Consider the following 13,273-nt stretch of genomic DNA (forward strand, 5'->3'; position numbering starts at 1 on the left):
CCACCGTTCGTGCCGCTATTGCGCTAAACGTGTACTTTATTTCTGCAGAAAGTACCGTCGCTGCGTGTCGGTGCCCTGGGCAGCTCGCCAGCAGGCCTGTCCTCCTCGCTTTCCGAGCGTCCTCCGCTCCGCTCCTCTTTGTTTTCTCTGCTCTCCGCTGTGTGTTTATTCTGCTGCTCGCCCGATTATGTCTGGGCGGCGGGTCTCTGCGCTCGCGGCCGGTCCGAGAACATTGGGGCTCTGTTCCTCTCCGTCCATATGGAGGATGTGCGTGTTTGGATGCGGACCGTGTGCTTTTCGACGGGGGACATGCTCTCCGTGACTTAACCTTCCTCGTCTCTGTCCAAGTTCCCTCGTCCTGCACCTGATCCCCCCCCAGCGTCTTTTGTCCCGAGGGCTGAAAATGCCGTCGGCGCACATAAATACTTGCGGCGCTGTAAGAGTCCTCGCTGCGGACCGTGTCCGTAACACACGGGAGCCGCTTGTAGGCGTGCGAGCGGCTAATTAGTGCTGAGCTCATGGTTTCCTGTTCCTGCTGTCTTCGCTCAGCCACATTGTCTGTCCCTGTGTCAACAGCTCATTCCACTGGGTCTGGTGCCTGTGTGCCGGAGGCTCCGCTCCATCATCGGAGGCAGGTGTTGGGGGGGGGGGGAGGTGCGGTGCGGAGGGGAGCGGGTAATCTGAAACTGGAGGTTGGGAATATTTAAAAAAAAAAAAAAAAAAAAAAAAAAGCTACATAAGAAGAACATGAGCAGACGCCCACCTAGTGGTGCCTCTCCTCTGCTCAGCTGCCGTGTCCCTCCGTCTGTCCGTCCATCATGGTGGGTCACGCGCTCCTGCAGATGGCACTCGTACTCTGCCTGACCCAGCGGGCTCTGCAAGGAGGTAAGACGGGAGGGGTGCGAGGGCAGCCGACGCATCGGTCGCACGTTCCGTGGCCCTGCGGAAGCGTTTCGATTCGGTGCCTCTCCGTCCACAGAGGCTCCGCTGCAGCCGCGAGCTCGACATCGCTTGACGGCAGCGCATTTTCACAGGCCTCTGTACCTCTCATCTTGTCTCGACACTCCCGTCTGCGCTGAAGCGTCACATGAAGCGCCACGGAGCGCAGCGTTGCTTAAAAAGTGAATTTGTCAATTAAATCTGCTCACTTTACATACCTGCGACATCACCGAGCGCTCGTTTTCCTTGCCGGCAACCAAGTTCTCCCATTCCATCGCGGGGGCAAATACGTGCAAAACCGATCTGCGCGTGTTGCCCGTCGTCCCCAACGTGTCGGGAGCTTTGGATCCCGGTCCGGTGAACTGTCTCAGTTTGTCCTCCTGAGCGTGTGCGCTTTTGCATTTGATCTCCGAGTGTTGAGGAGCGTGAAGGTGGGCTCATGTCAGAGACTGACCCGTCGTCATTTTAAAACGCTCAGGAGAGTGGCATTCCCCATGCATAAAATTTGCAAGAAAAAGTCTACGCTCCCCGAATGTTTTCCAAGATTCCGCGCAGCCCCACGGCCGTCATCCGCGAAAGACGGAAGGGGAAACGTCAGAAGTAATACTTCTCTCTTTGATCCCCAACATTTGATGTGCTGTGGTTGCGACAGCGAGCCTCCTCTCCCTTAACAGGTGTGTGTCAAACTTCACCTGGAAACCGGCTGCATCTTCTGCTCTAACCGCTGCCTGTCATGTCTTACAGGAGTCCCGCCACTAGGGAGCGCTCTGGGGAGACTGGGGCCTGGCAGAGGTGAGACCTTCTCGGTGTGTCTGTGTCAGGTGGTCAGCTTAAATGAGCTGGAATATGCGCGTGAGACGTGTGCACGTGAGCGACTGCTGGACGCGAGGCTCTCCCTCTCCCTCTCCCCAGGTGCTGCTCTTGGTCCCGTCCCAGGTGCTGGCGGAGTTAAGGCTGGAGGTGAGCTGCGGCTCCTTAACCCGCAGCGTCCACGTGACCGTGGATCGCACCGAGACGCACGCGCACCGCCGCACCGCTGTGCTTTTCAGCCTCTGCGCGCACTCAGCGGGGTGTCCGTGTGCTTCCAGGTCCAGGACCGACACTTCCGCTGCAGGGGGGGCCGGGCTTCGGCGCAGGGCGGTTTCCCAGCGGCCCGTTCAGGGGTGTCCCGTTCCGGGGGCGACCCAGCAAAGCAGGTGGTGCATCTGCGCGTGGGGCTCACGGGGGGGCTAGTGCTTCTCGCGCACACGCGAAAATGGCATCGTCCAAATCTAACAGATGTTAGTTCTCCACGAAATCTGTGCGAAACACCTTGGTTTCCCAGAATGATGATTTCAGGGAAGAGCGTCCGCTCAACGAGTAAAGTTTCTCTCCTGCGAGACTACCTGCCTTCACGGTTTGTATTGTTCTGCAGGTCGCTATCCTGGTGCCCAGTTTGGAATGGGTAAGTTTTATTTACCTTCTTAAAACAAATAGCGGTGAAAATCTTGAAATGTGCTCTATAATGTGTGTATCGGTGTGGAAGTGCACCGACGATACAGCTGTGCTTCATCCTTATGCGGGAGACGGATCTCCTACACGCCGCTCGTCCTGCTCTGCTTTCAGGTGCTGGCCTGGGGCCCGGTTTGGGGACCGCGCTCGGGAACGGACTCGGTGTTGGCCAGCTGCTGGGAAAGCAGCGCGGAGGTGAGCGATGGCGCGACGGGCGGCTGCGGAGGCACCGCCTCCCGCCAGGGCGGGTGGAAGTTCACTCGGCCTTTAACTGTGTGTTCGCAGGGTACGGCGCTAAAGGCTTCGGCTACGGCGGGCAGCCTCTCGGAGGTCAGTGCGCTCGCGTCCTCCTTAGTTCTAGCACTTTCTTCAGAAGGCAGCCGTCTCAAAGATGAGCGCTTCTCGTTGTTGGCGCACGTGGTGATTTTGGCGACGGCCGGGTCGCTGCGGCGGCGCACTTCCCTGCTTTCGATTCCATGTGGAAAGGATGGAATCTTGTTACCTTCCTCACACATCTGTATTGCCATGTCCATCTGCACACCTTCATTTCGCCCTGTTGTCAGGTTTCAGGCCGGGGGTTGGTGCGTATCCCCCCGCGGGGCTGGGTCCCGGAGCAGGAGCAGGTGAGCCAATCGGAATGCACGCGAGCTGTAGCTCCGCCTACTACTTTGTACCGGCCTGCGCTCGTACGCGCACGTCCCCGTTGGTCGGCTCCGGGCTGTCTTTCCTCTTCGCTGAATTTCCTGCGTTCCCTTCCTCTTCTAAACACCATCAGCGTCTACCGAAAGGTCCAGGGAAGTGCCAGTCGTGTTGGCTCCTGTACCCATCATTATCCCACCCTTTCCCCCCCCCTCCCTCAGTATAGCACCCCCCTCCTCTTGTGTCCACTGTCTGTGTCTTCATCTTGTCCCCCCTGTGCCCAGTAGGACTGGACAGGAAGAGAGAAACGTGGAGCTCTAACCTACGACCTCATGTCTCGGGTCTCCATCTTGGTCTTACCCTTCATTTGAACATCCCTACTTAACTTGAGCTGTTGGCCTACTGTTGATTGACTGTGCCTGCTTTAATGTGTGTGTGTGTGTGTGTGTGTGTGTGTGTGTGTGTGCATGTTTCAATGTTTTTTGCAGTACGTATTCATCTTACGCTGAAAAGTGTTTCTGACTCATCGATTCACACTTGTTTCACATAATTCCCTTTTGATGTCGTCATTTAGCCGTTGAGTTTTGGCAGCAGCCCCAGTGCTACACTGCTTTGACTTGGGGGGTAGTGACACACATGTGATCTTACCTTCAACTAGCAACCTTGAGAGTCTTACCTGGGGGGCAATGCTCAGCCCCCCCCCCCCCCCCCCCCCCAGCGCTGGCCATTCTTGCCATTAAACGTGGAATCGCTTCCACCCCACGACCTGCCCAGGGGACTGTTGTCATGGTGACGACCTTGGCTCTTCTGCACCTCCGTGTTGCGATTGTGATGTCAGATGGGAGACGCTCGAAGCACTGGGCCCTGAGGGTTTTCATACAGTATGACCTCTTCTGTTAATCCTCCAGTAAAATCATCATATCCTCCACACGTCTGTCTCAACTTCACTCTTTACCCTACGTTTGTGCTCCAGCCGCACGCTGGCAGGGTTCGAGGTCGTTTTCTGTGGCGGAGGGCAAGTATGGGGTGTCACAGTGCTCATAAACCCCGGTTAAGATCACTTTGAGCTGCCCAAGTTCTGTGTGTGATCTTCACTCTCTAGCTTCCTCATGGACCCTTGAGAAAATCACTGCGTGCGTGCGTCCGTCAGTGTTGATCTGGGTGGGTTTTGCTTGGGGTCCTTCAAGGAAAATGATGCACGGTAACAGTTGCTCACTGTGACTGCAGGCACATCAGTGTCATTGCGCCATGAAAGGAGGCGTGCGGTGGAGCTCGGCTGAGCTTCTCTCTGGTTTCCGTAGTAACGGTTCTGTGGTCCCCAGGCCGTGCCGCTGGAGTCGCGCCGCAGAACGGCCAGGGGGCCAAAGCCACCAAAGCGGGTAAACCTGCGCGACCGCTGTGCGTGTGCATGTGCTACCCGTTGCATTTACGCGAGTCCGCGTCATCGTCAGGCTTCCATGTCGGCCCACGCGTGTCACTGTCAGCCTTTGTCTCGTTCAGTGTTTATTTTTTTAATTTCTTTTTAATTATTAAATATTGCCTGGTGTGTGTCTGAGTTTTGGCTGCTGTTGAGCTGTGTGTAACACCTACTTGTCTTCCACCTTGGTTTTGCTCTCAGGGAAGCACTGACTTGAATGCGTCAAGATTCATCCGCACCACCTGAGATGTCTTTCACCCCTCCTGCTCAATATCGTTTTCTTTTTTTTGCTCTTTCGTTGCGTTTGTGCTATTGAATGCAATCAGTCCTGGATCAAATGTCTCGATAGACAGACATGTCTGTCTGCACCGGTAAGTCACGCGATCCCACGTTTTCTCTGCGGTCCTGCTGTGTGGTGACAGCTTCGTTTTCCAGGTTACGGCCCCTGGACCGGAGGGTACCCGGGCGCGGGATGGGCCAACGGTTATGGACCAGGTGATCACGACACGTCTGTCTGCCTTTCCCAGATCTGGGGCGTTTTGCTGCGCAAACCCCATGTTCGCATTCCTCAAAGTCTGTAGGAAGACACGGCGCCACAAAGCGAGACGTGTAATGTAATCCTTGACCTTCTGTCCTAACTGACAAACAGAGCTGTGCGTGCGTGTGTGCATGAGCGCCGCCTGACAGACACCTCGTTCTCGCCATGTCACCGGTCATTGTTCAAGCAGAGATTAGATTCCTCTCAGCTGTAAGTGGCGAGGATCAGGTACAAGGTCGTGTTGTCTCACTGAGCGTTGCCCCGATCAGGTGTGGGACCAGGCGGATTCTTCGACAGCGGAAAGGCCAGAGCAGGCGGTGAGCTTTTCCCGGAGCCTTCCGTGACTTCCCCTTGCAGATCACCGGCACAGTACATGAGCAGTTGGCATCTGTGCGTTTGCATTTCGAACGTTTGAAAGGCTTCCTGTCACTGAGTGTGCGCGTTGCGTGTTTCTCTTCAGATTCTGGTGGCGCCGTGAGAGGGGGTTACCCGGGAGGAGGCTCCACCAACGGTTATGGAACAGGTGAGTGTTACGACTTGGAAGCCGCCCCCAGAAAACCACAGCTTGCTGATCTGTTTGTGACTCAATGTCCCTCCCGAAATGACTGAGACCTGTTTTAATGGCAGAATACGATGTAAAGAGAATTAAGTGTCGCCGATGGCTCCGTCGTGGTCTGCAGATCGAAACCAGAAACAAAGCCGTGGCTGTTTATCGCTATTGTTTAATTCTATCCAAAATGACTGCTCTTTGAACTGCTGGATCCTCGCTTGATATTTTTACATTTCGTTCAGGTGCCGCTGGGCTGGGTGAGGGGGGCAAAGCCCGACCTGCAGGTGTGTCTGTGTGTTTTCATGTTTCCCTTTTGCTTTCTCTTGCTGCGACACCTCCTGTATGATGTAATGAGGTACTCTGTCTCTCTAGGCTATGGAAACGGTTACGGAGCTATCGGCAATGGCTACGGGAACGGTAAGCGCCGATCCCCTCTACTTGGAGAAACTGACGGCTCCAATGGCTGCACATCTGGTGATGGTTCTCTTTGGTGTCAGGAGTGGGATACCCCACCGTACTTGCAGATGCTGCTGGACTTGGAGGCAAAGCAGGAAAGAGAGCAGGTAACCTGTCCAACAGGGAGCTGTTCTCACTGCTCACCGATCAAGTAGCCATACTGCGAGCGGAGTAAGACCCCCCACCCCCCTCATTGTCTAAACTGCACTGCTAAATGTCAGAATGGAAAGTTTTTCTTGTGCTTCATGTGCTGAAGCTGCTTAGCATGAGATCTTCTCTCTTGCCTCAGCCACCCGCAATTCTTCCTGAGTCCTTATCTGTCATTTGACCAGAGCATCTCCCCCGCACAGTCGGTCAGAGTGTCACATGTGAATAATTCACTGACACTGTCTCACCCTTGTAGGGGGTGTCGGTGGCGCTCCAGGAGCCGCTGCTCCTCAGCTGCCCTACGGGGGCCAGCCCGTGGTGCCCGCTGGCCTGGGAGTTAACGGCAAGGCGGACCGCTACGGTGGGGCTCAGCCTTCCTATGGGAGGCAGCCGGTCCAGCCATTGGGGCTGGGTGCTGATGGAGATCTGGGTAAATAACAACGGATGGTACCCTCTGGGCCATTTACCGTGCTGAAATGAGGTGAAGGCCCATCTGTGACACAACCCTGAATGTTGCAGGTGCTCTAGGTGTTGACCTGGGAGGCGGGCTGGGGTTAGACTCGACCGGGAAATACGGTAATTCCTGATCTCGTAAGACGTTACAGATCGATAGCAGATGTTAACACGTATTATCGTCCGTTAACCGACATCCACTCACCACAGGGAGCATCGTGCAGATGCCCTACAATGGCCTCCCAGTCGTCCCTGCTGGACTGGACGGTAAGGGCTGAGTTTGGGGTTGAACTGGAGGGGATCACCGGGCATTAACAGACTGCGTAAATATTTTCGGTGTTCTGGCAAACGCTCGAAGTTCCTGCCATCGATCCCTCCCACAGGAAACGGTGGCTACCCTTATGATCCCCAGACCATGGCGGCTGAGGGGAAAGTGCCAACCAAATACGGTGGGTCTTTCTCTGCGACCAAGTCCACCTGATTGTGGCTACTTTCTAAGCTCCTAAATAAGGAGTAAAAATAGTGACCGAGTTGTTGTATGAAGCAATCAGGCGCTTAAATGCTCGTCTTCCTACGGGCCTGAATTATAAACACACTAAAAGACACTTCCTCTGTTCTCTTGGCTCATAGTTACACTTTTGTCTAATTGTTGTTGGGCTTTTTATTTTGGTTCGCACTTCCAGAAAGTGACAGTCACTTTCTGAGCTCTTGCTAATATAAAATTTTGGCCACGTGGTATTTTCAAATTGAGAGCCCGTCTGTCTGTTTCAGGAACCGGAACTTACGGAAACGGGGGCGTGCAGCCGGCAGGTAGGGGCGAACCGAGCCACACCTGTACGTAGAAGCCGTACCCTGCACCTGCGTTCACCTCGCTCACTTTACACTCTACCTCTTACAGCGTACAGCGGTCCCCTGGCGGCTGCCCAGGGCCCGTACGGTGAGTAGACACTTGTCAACTCCTTTACTCCTCAAAGTATGATAGTAACGGTACCTTACTGGTCAACAGCACTGCAAATGAGAAAGACCACATGTTTTGAACCGAGTCCGCAGAGGCGTTGACGGCTCTTGGCGTACCGAATACGACTAGTGCCGGGACACGGGTGCATTGCACTGCGGTAATTTGTGTAACGAGTACTCTTCGCTGTTAGCTCGGTTTAACAGTCCACTCGCACCCGCAGGGGGGAAGGAGAGCAAGTTTGGTCTCAACGGATTCCTGGGCAATGGATACCGAGGTGAGGAGGAAGCCGTCAGGCAGAGCGGACGTGCCTCTGCGCGGGCGCTCTCGCTCTCGCTGTCCTGTTATCCTGTCCCCGGGTAACCGCGCACTCTTTCTGCTCCTCTTCCCCTCCAGGCTGACTGCAGTGAGCGCGTCCTTTTCCGCATCGTTTGTCCACTCTTTCTTTTGTCGAATGTCTTTTTCTTTTTGCCGTAAGGGCCACTGACTTCTGTATTATTGTTTCCGTGGACCCTTCCACCCACCCTGTTTGGTTCCTCTGTCTGGATTCCAGTAAAGCTCACAAAGTCCATTCCACGTGTCCCTGCCTTCGTTTCTTAATGAGTCGGGTGTGACGTCAAGTCCCGGATGACGTGGAACAATGCGCGAGCACACACGGGCGCGCAGTCAGACACATACCCTAACCCATAGGTTTTTGTCAGCGAGGAAGACCGCACTCGGTACTCGGGTTCATACCCATCAGGAGACGGCACTGCACATAGAAACTGAATCACTGAAGCTTTACTCCAAGTACGCCGTGGGTGCTGCGAGTTTACTGCAATTATGGTTCAGACGAATATCTGGAGTTTCTTAATGCAGTCTGTACTTATGAGCAAATCTGAATCGTGCTAAATGTTTTGAATTCAGACTGAAATCTCAATTTAAAATGACATTTATGTGGAATGAAGCACATAACAAATGCAGTGTAATTGCACACTGGACAGAATACGGTGTGTTGCGTGTATGATGTTTGCCTCTGTGTATAACCTTTTAGTGGGTCATAGTCTCACCCATGGTTTTCAAAACGCATCATTTTATTTGATTAGAGCACAGGAAACCGCATTGCTTCCTCCTGCTGCTGTTCGGCAGAGCAGCTGTTTGTTTTCATATCTGAGCTGAGAAGAGAGCAAGGGTTTGGGCGTCTGCACCAGACCGGCATTGAGGAATGAAAATCTTCTCCCTAAAGCTACTGCCCTAAGCAAAAATGTGGAACTGGAGCATCACAAGGTGTTCTTTATGCCAGAGTTTAATAGGCAAATTATTACAAGCATAAAGCATTATAACCCCCCTCTTCCCAGAACTGGGCACCTCCCATTATGGCTGCTACAACTTTATAAAGTGCAAATGCAAAGGAAAAGCTGGGTTTCCATGTTTAAATTCAAATAAAGAACTGTAATGTTACATTTTTTTATTCAAGGTATACAATATATGCAAGAAGATATAAATAAATGCTTCCTTGGGCCAAGGGAAACATCCCAGAGACCCGTGGAAGTGGAACAGTGCAGCCTGTGTGGAATTTTCATCCTCCATAAGCAGAGCAGTCTCCAAGTATCATGAAAAAGAAGGTGAATAAAATGCAAGGCTGCTCTGAAGAAGCATAAAACTTTTTTACATTACATGCTTGTTGAAGGCAACGTTTGCTTTCTCTGGTTTGGGAGGTACACAGGTGATTGAGTGGCGTTCCCCATCCCCCGAGATTCCCTCCATGTCCGACCCGAGCGTCTGGCCTTTCTCGTGAATTTGTCACGTCGGTCGTCACGAGGCTTCATCTGTCACTTCGGCTCCGGTTGGCCAAGGCCGTGCCGTTGTCGAACACCACGCCCAGTTTCTCGAGGATCTTGCTTGGGACGGGCAGCGCGTTTCGGGACACGTAGGCCTTCTGCATGTGCCAGTTCAGCGGAGAGCCAACGTAGTCGCTGCAGGACCCCCCGCCGAGGCTGGGCGCGCACTCCACCTCCACCTTGTAGTAGAGCTGCCCGTGGTTCAGACCGCATATGTCCTCCTTCACGCCAGCCGCCAGCTTGACGTTGCAGGTGCCCAGCAGATCGTCGTCCCACTTGTTGTCCTCGTCCCACACCTCCAGCTTCACGCTGTCCCCTGCCGAGAGCACCACCAGACCCATGTCGAACACGTCGCCCCAGTAAGGGTGGTTGGTGTTGTAGATGATTCGGGTGCGACCCACCGGGACACCCATGTGGGACACCTTGACGTAGCCGTCGGTGCCCGTGTTGTAGTCGCCCCACAGGTCGGTGGCTCTCTGGATGGTCACCTTCACCCTCGCTTGTCCTCTTTTCGTGGGGCAGCAGTTGGGTGTCACTCCCGGGTTGTTGTGGCAGCTGCACACGCACGAGTCCTTTGGGTTCGTCTTCACCCCGGTGGGGCAGGGCTCCGAGCAATTCTTCCAGAGCGCCCGCTCCAGGATGTAGTGACTGATGGCGCGCTGCAGGTTTTGGGCTAAGGGGTTCGATGGGGGCAGCAGTTCGTGCAGCGAGTCCAGCGAGTAGGAGATCAGGTCCGGGATGGTTTGCAGCGACAACATCCACTCCTTGTATGCCTCGGGGTTCTTGGTGGGTGAGAACATGAGCTCTGGCTCCGTGGTGTGGCCACCCTGGATCTCTGTGAATCTGTGAGAGACAAGTTAATTCAGCGGACGCTTCTGCCCTGGCGGTTCGTCAAGGCCCTTTAGGTAGGACAAGAGGCGCCGGCAAAAAAAAAAAAAAAAAAAAACCCCCCAAAGTGTCACCCAATGCAACTTGACACGCCCAGTGCATTGACCTAACAGAACGGTTCTGGCCCAAAGGTGAATCCTACCGAGGCTACCATGACAAGACCGACTTCTAGCCACTTCGGTGATCGGTGGAGGAGGGCGCTGGTCACGGCACGCGGGGTACCTGTCGTTGAACTTGCTAGAGAAACTGGCGCGGTTCTCCAGCTTGTTGCGGTCTTCCTGGCAGTGCTGAGCCTTCGTCTTCATGTTGACCTTCTCCCCCACGTTGGCGGCTGCCTCGACGTCCAGGCACATCTTGACCTCGTCCACGCTAAGGCCCTGTAGGGCAGCCTCGCACTGCCTGATGCTGGTCACCGTACTGATGCTGCCACCCAGGTCCACCTACAAGAAAGCGAAACGTGATCAAGCGGGGTGTGGCCAGAGGGGGGACGATGGGGGTTTTCAACAGCGTGCATTTTTCCTACTGCCCACCCTCCCCCAATACCTTGGTGATGTAATGAGTGCCGAAGATGTCGATGAACTTGTAGTAGTGTGCCTTGCTGTTTTGGTTGTACTTCTTGGGGAGTTTCTTCATTGCTTGCTGGAACTCTGGATGAATGGAAGGCGAGCTGGACAACCTGTAGCTACATGGCGAAAGAGATGGAGGATCGAAAAATTCAGGCTCACTTTGTAGTTGTTCACTTGGTTTTACTGGGTCAATTCAGACAATGCGTCTTTCTCAAGGTAACAGCAATGAAGCTTGAACCAGCATCCTTAACTAGTGCATGCTACCACTGCGGGTCCATGTGCTGCACCCCACATTCACTAGAACCTTCTCACCTGTAGTACCGACACGACACGTGGTGGCTGGTGAAGCTGAACCTGTCCTTCTTGGTTTTCTCCATCGAGTACTCTGCCAGTTTGGAATTGGTTCCTGCCAACATCAGCGACCCTCTGAAGTTCTTGTGACTGAGCTCCAGGCTGCTTTCCCAGTTGTTCTGCACACTCTTGGTGGAGGAGCTCACCAGGGCCTCGCTAGACTCATGCAGGGCACTGGCGATTTTCAGGCTGCACTGGTGATTGGGTCTCCAGTCCACGATGGACAAGGGAAGCTTCTGCTTCTTCTGCAGGTACGGGTTGTGGCATATGGTGCACGTTTTGTCTCTGCGCTTCCAGGTGCTCGTGTCGATGACGTAGGCCCCTTTACGCTGCATCTTGGTGATGTCAAAGCCTTCGCCTGCCAGAGTGGAGCCGGGTGCAAACTCGACGTCGTCGCATTCGGGGCCCCGGACGGTGACGCAGTATGGGCTCGTGGGGGTGGGCAAGGACAGCAGCGCGAGCCCCACCCAGGAGCAAATGACTGACAGGAGCATTTCAAAGGGCTCTGGACGTTGGCGATCGAATGGCTTCTCTCTCCCTGCAATGAAATTAGAAGAGACCTGAAGAAGTGTTGTCACTCGACTCTTCTGCGGTCTTGTATTCCACAGTGCGAACGTTTGCGCTATCGTGAGCTGTGTCGATCCAGTTGTGTGTGTGTGTGTGTGTGTGTGTGTGTGTGAGTGAGAGATGAGACCCGAGGTGTGTGACGCTCAAGTCGCTCGAAACAAACTTAAAAGGAGGCCCCCCAAGCGAGTTCTGCCAAGTCCTCTGCCCAGCTCTTGTACCCCAGAGGAGGCAACTTAGCAGGAACCTTAGCTCTTTTTTTTTTACCTGCATTTTGTGTTTGTAAAATATGTACAATTATTTCTCATGTTCTATAAGCTGCTTTGGGTAAAACAGCCCAGTGAAGAATCAAGCACTGATGCTATCATCAATTTCTGCTGCACGGAGAGCTGTGCAGATTATCTCCCCCATCACTGAGTCCTCCTCACAGGTGTGCTGAAGGCAGACAAGGTAACAGAACCACGTTTCGCACACTCCGATATACCTTTAATACACCACTTCTGGGTAGGATGGCACTGATACTTGTCAAAACAAAGCTTCTGGGCACCTGGTAACCTAGCGGGTAGAGCTGCTGTCTTCGGACCCAAAGGTTTGAATCCCACCTCCGACTGTAACACCCCTGAGCGAAGTACTTACCCTAAACTGCGCCAGTAAAAATTACCCAGCAGTATAAATGGTACAAAACTGTAAGTAGCTCATCACAGTAAGTTAAGTAAGCACAGAGCATCTCCTCAGATGTTGTCATTGCCGGTTCTTCAGCCACGCTTTGGTGCCGTGCTGCGCAATCCCATTCTCGAGGGTAGAAATGGGCCGAGTTGCATTTCGACACCGATGCGTTTGCCCGTGTGTGTAGAGCGTGTTAACGGCAGGTGGGGGTCCTGCGTGAGGGTGATTCTTACCTACACGGCCGGTCTCCTCTCTGCCGAATGTCTGCCCAGCGCTGCTGCTGTTCCACTTTGAGGTGAGGAGCGTGGTGGGGGGGCTCGGGGAAGAGCGGAGGTGTGAAGTCTGATGTAGAGCAACCTGCTGACAAAGACTGGCGATGAGAGAACGAAACCGACGAGGCCGTGGTTTCGCTGAGGGTGTCGCTGGGCGGAGTCAGGTGGTCGATGTCGAGAACTCTGCGCGTCATGTTCCTGTCAAACTCTCACCAGGGGCCTTTGCACCTCTTGTTCAGCGAAGAGGAGAAGACACTGAGAGCTGGCCAACTGAGGCCTGATGGGGGTGGGTGGGGAGGTGAACCTGCAGATGGGGACTAGCGCCTGAGGTCCCCAGTTTAAGTGACCCATTTTTAATGGAATTGTTCGGTTTTCAGTTCAGCAGTATTGGACACAAGTGATTGTCAGTGTCCAAAAGAAAAAGCTGACAGCAGACTGTGGTGGTAGGATCTTGTTTTTGAGTTATTACAGCTTTCCTGAGCAACTTCCTGTGCACGTAAGAGGCCGGCGGCTTCCGGACACGGAAACCTGCGTGCCCAGGGTGGGGACGGTGCGCTGGGT

General features: G+C 54.0%; 2 protein-coding genes across 2 annotated transcripts; one reads left to right on the top strand and one right to left on the bottom strand.

Annotated features, from left to right (window-relative positions):
- Window positions 1–818: 818 nt before the first annotated feature.
- LOC108941613 (elastin-like) lies at window positions 819–8,156 on the top strand. Its single transcript, XM_018764377.1, has 21 exons — window positions 819–885; window positions 1,684–1,899; window positions 2,028–2,135; window positions 2,354–2,383; window positions 2,545–2,625; window positions 2,716–2,760; window positions 4,392–4,448; window positions 4,922–4,981; window positions 5,294–5,341; window positions 5,485–5,547; window positions 5,817–5,858; window positions 5,947–5,991; window positions 6,072–6,137; window positions 6,434–6,607; window positions 6,697–6,753; window positions 6,841–6,897; window positions 7,014–7,079; window positions 7,402–7,440; window positions 7,529–7,567; window positions 7,809–7,862; window positions 7,982–8,156. Exons 1-21 carry the CDS (start codon window positions 819–821, stop codon window positions 7,984–7,986), a joined length of 1,419 nt encoding a protein of 472 aa, XP_018619893.1. The 3' UTR covers window positions 7,987–8,156.
- A 668-nt stretch (window positions 8,157–8,824) lies between these two features.
- On the bottom strand, window positions 8,825–12,906 carry prf1.1 (perforin 1.1). Its single transcript, XM_018764478.2, has 5 exons — window positions 12,674–12,906; window positions 11,172–11,748; window positions 10,837–10,975; window positions 10,516–10,733; window positions 8,825–10,248 (listed from the first exon to the last, which is right to left on the bottom strand). Exons 2-5 carry the CDS (start codon window positions 11,702–11,704, stop codon window positions 9,390–9,392), a joined length of 1,749 nt encoding a protein of 582 aa, XP_018619994.2. The 5' UTR covers window positions 11,705–11,748; window positions 12,674–12,906; the 3' UTR covers window positions 8,825–9,389.
- Window positions 12,907–13,273: the final 367 nt, after the last annotated feature.

This window comes from Scleropages formosus, chromosome 8, assembly GCF_900964775.1.
Source record: "Scleropages formosus chromosome 8, fSclFor1.1, whole genome shotgun sequence".
Lineage (NCBI taxonomy): Eukaryota > Metazoa > Chordata > Actinopteri > Osteoglossiformes > Osteoglossidae > Scleropages > Scleropages formosus.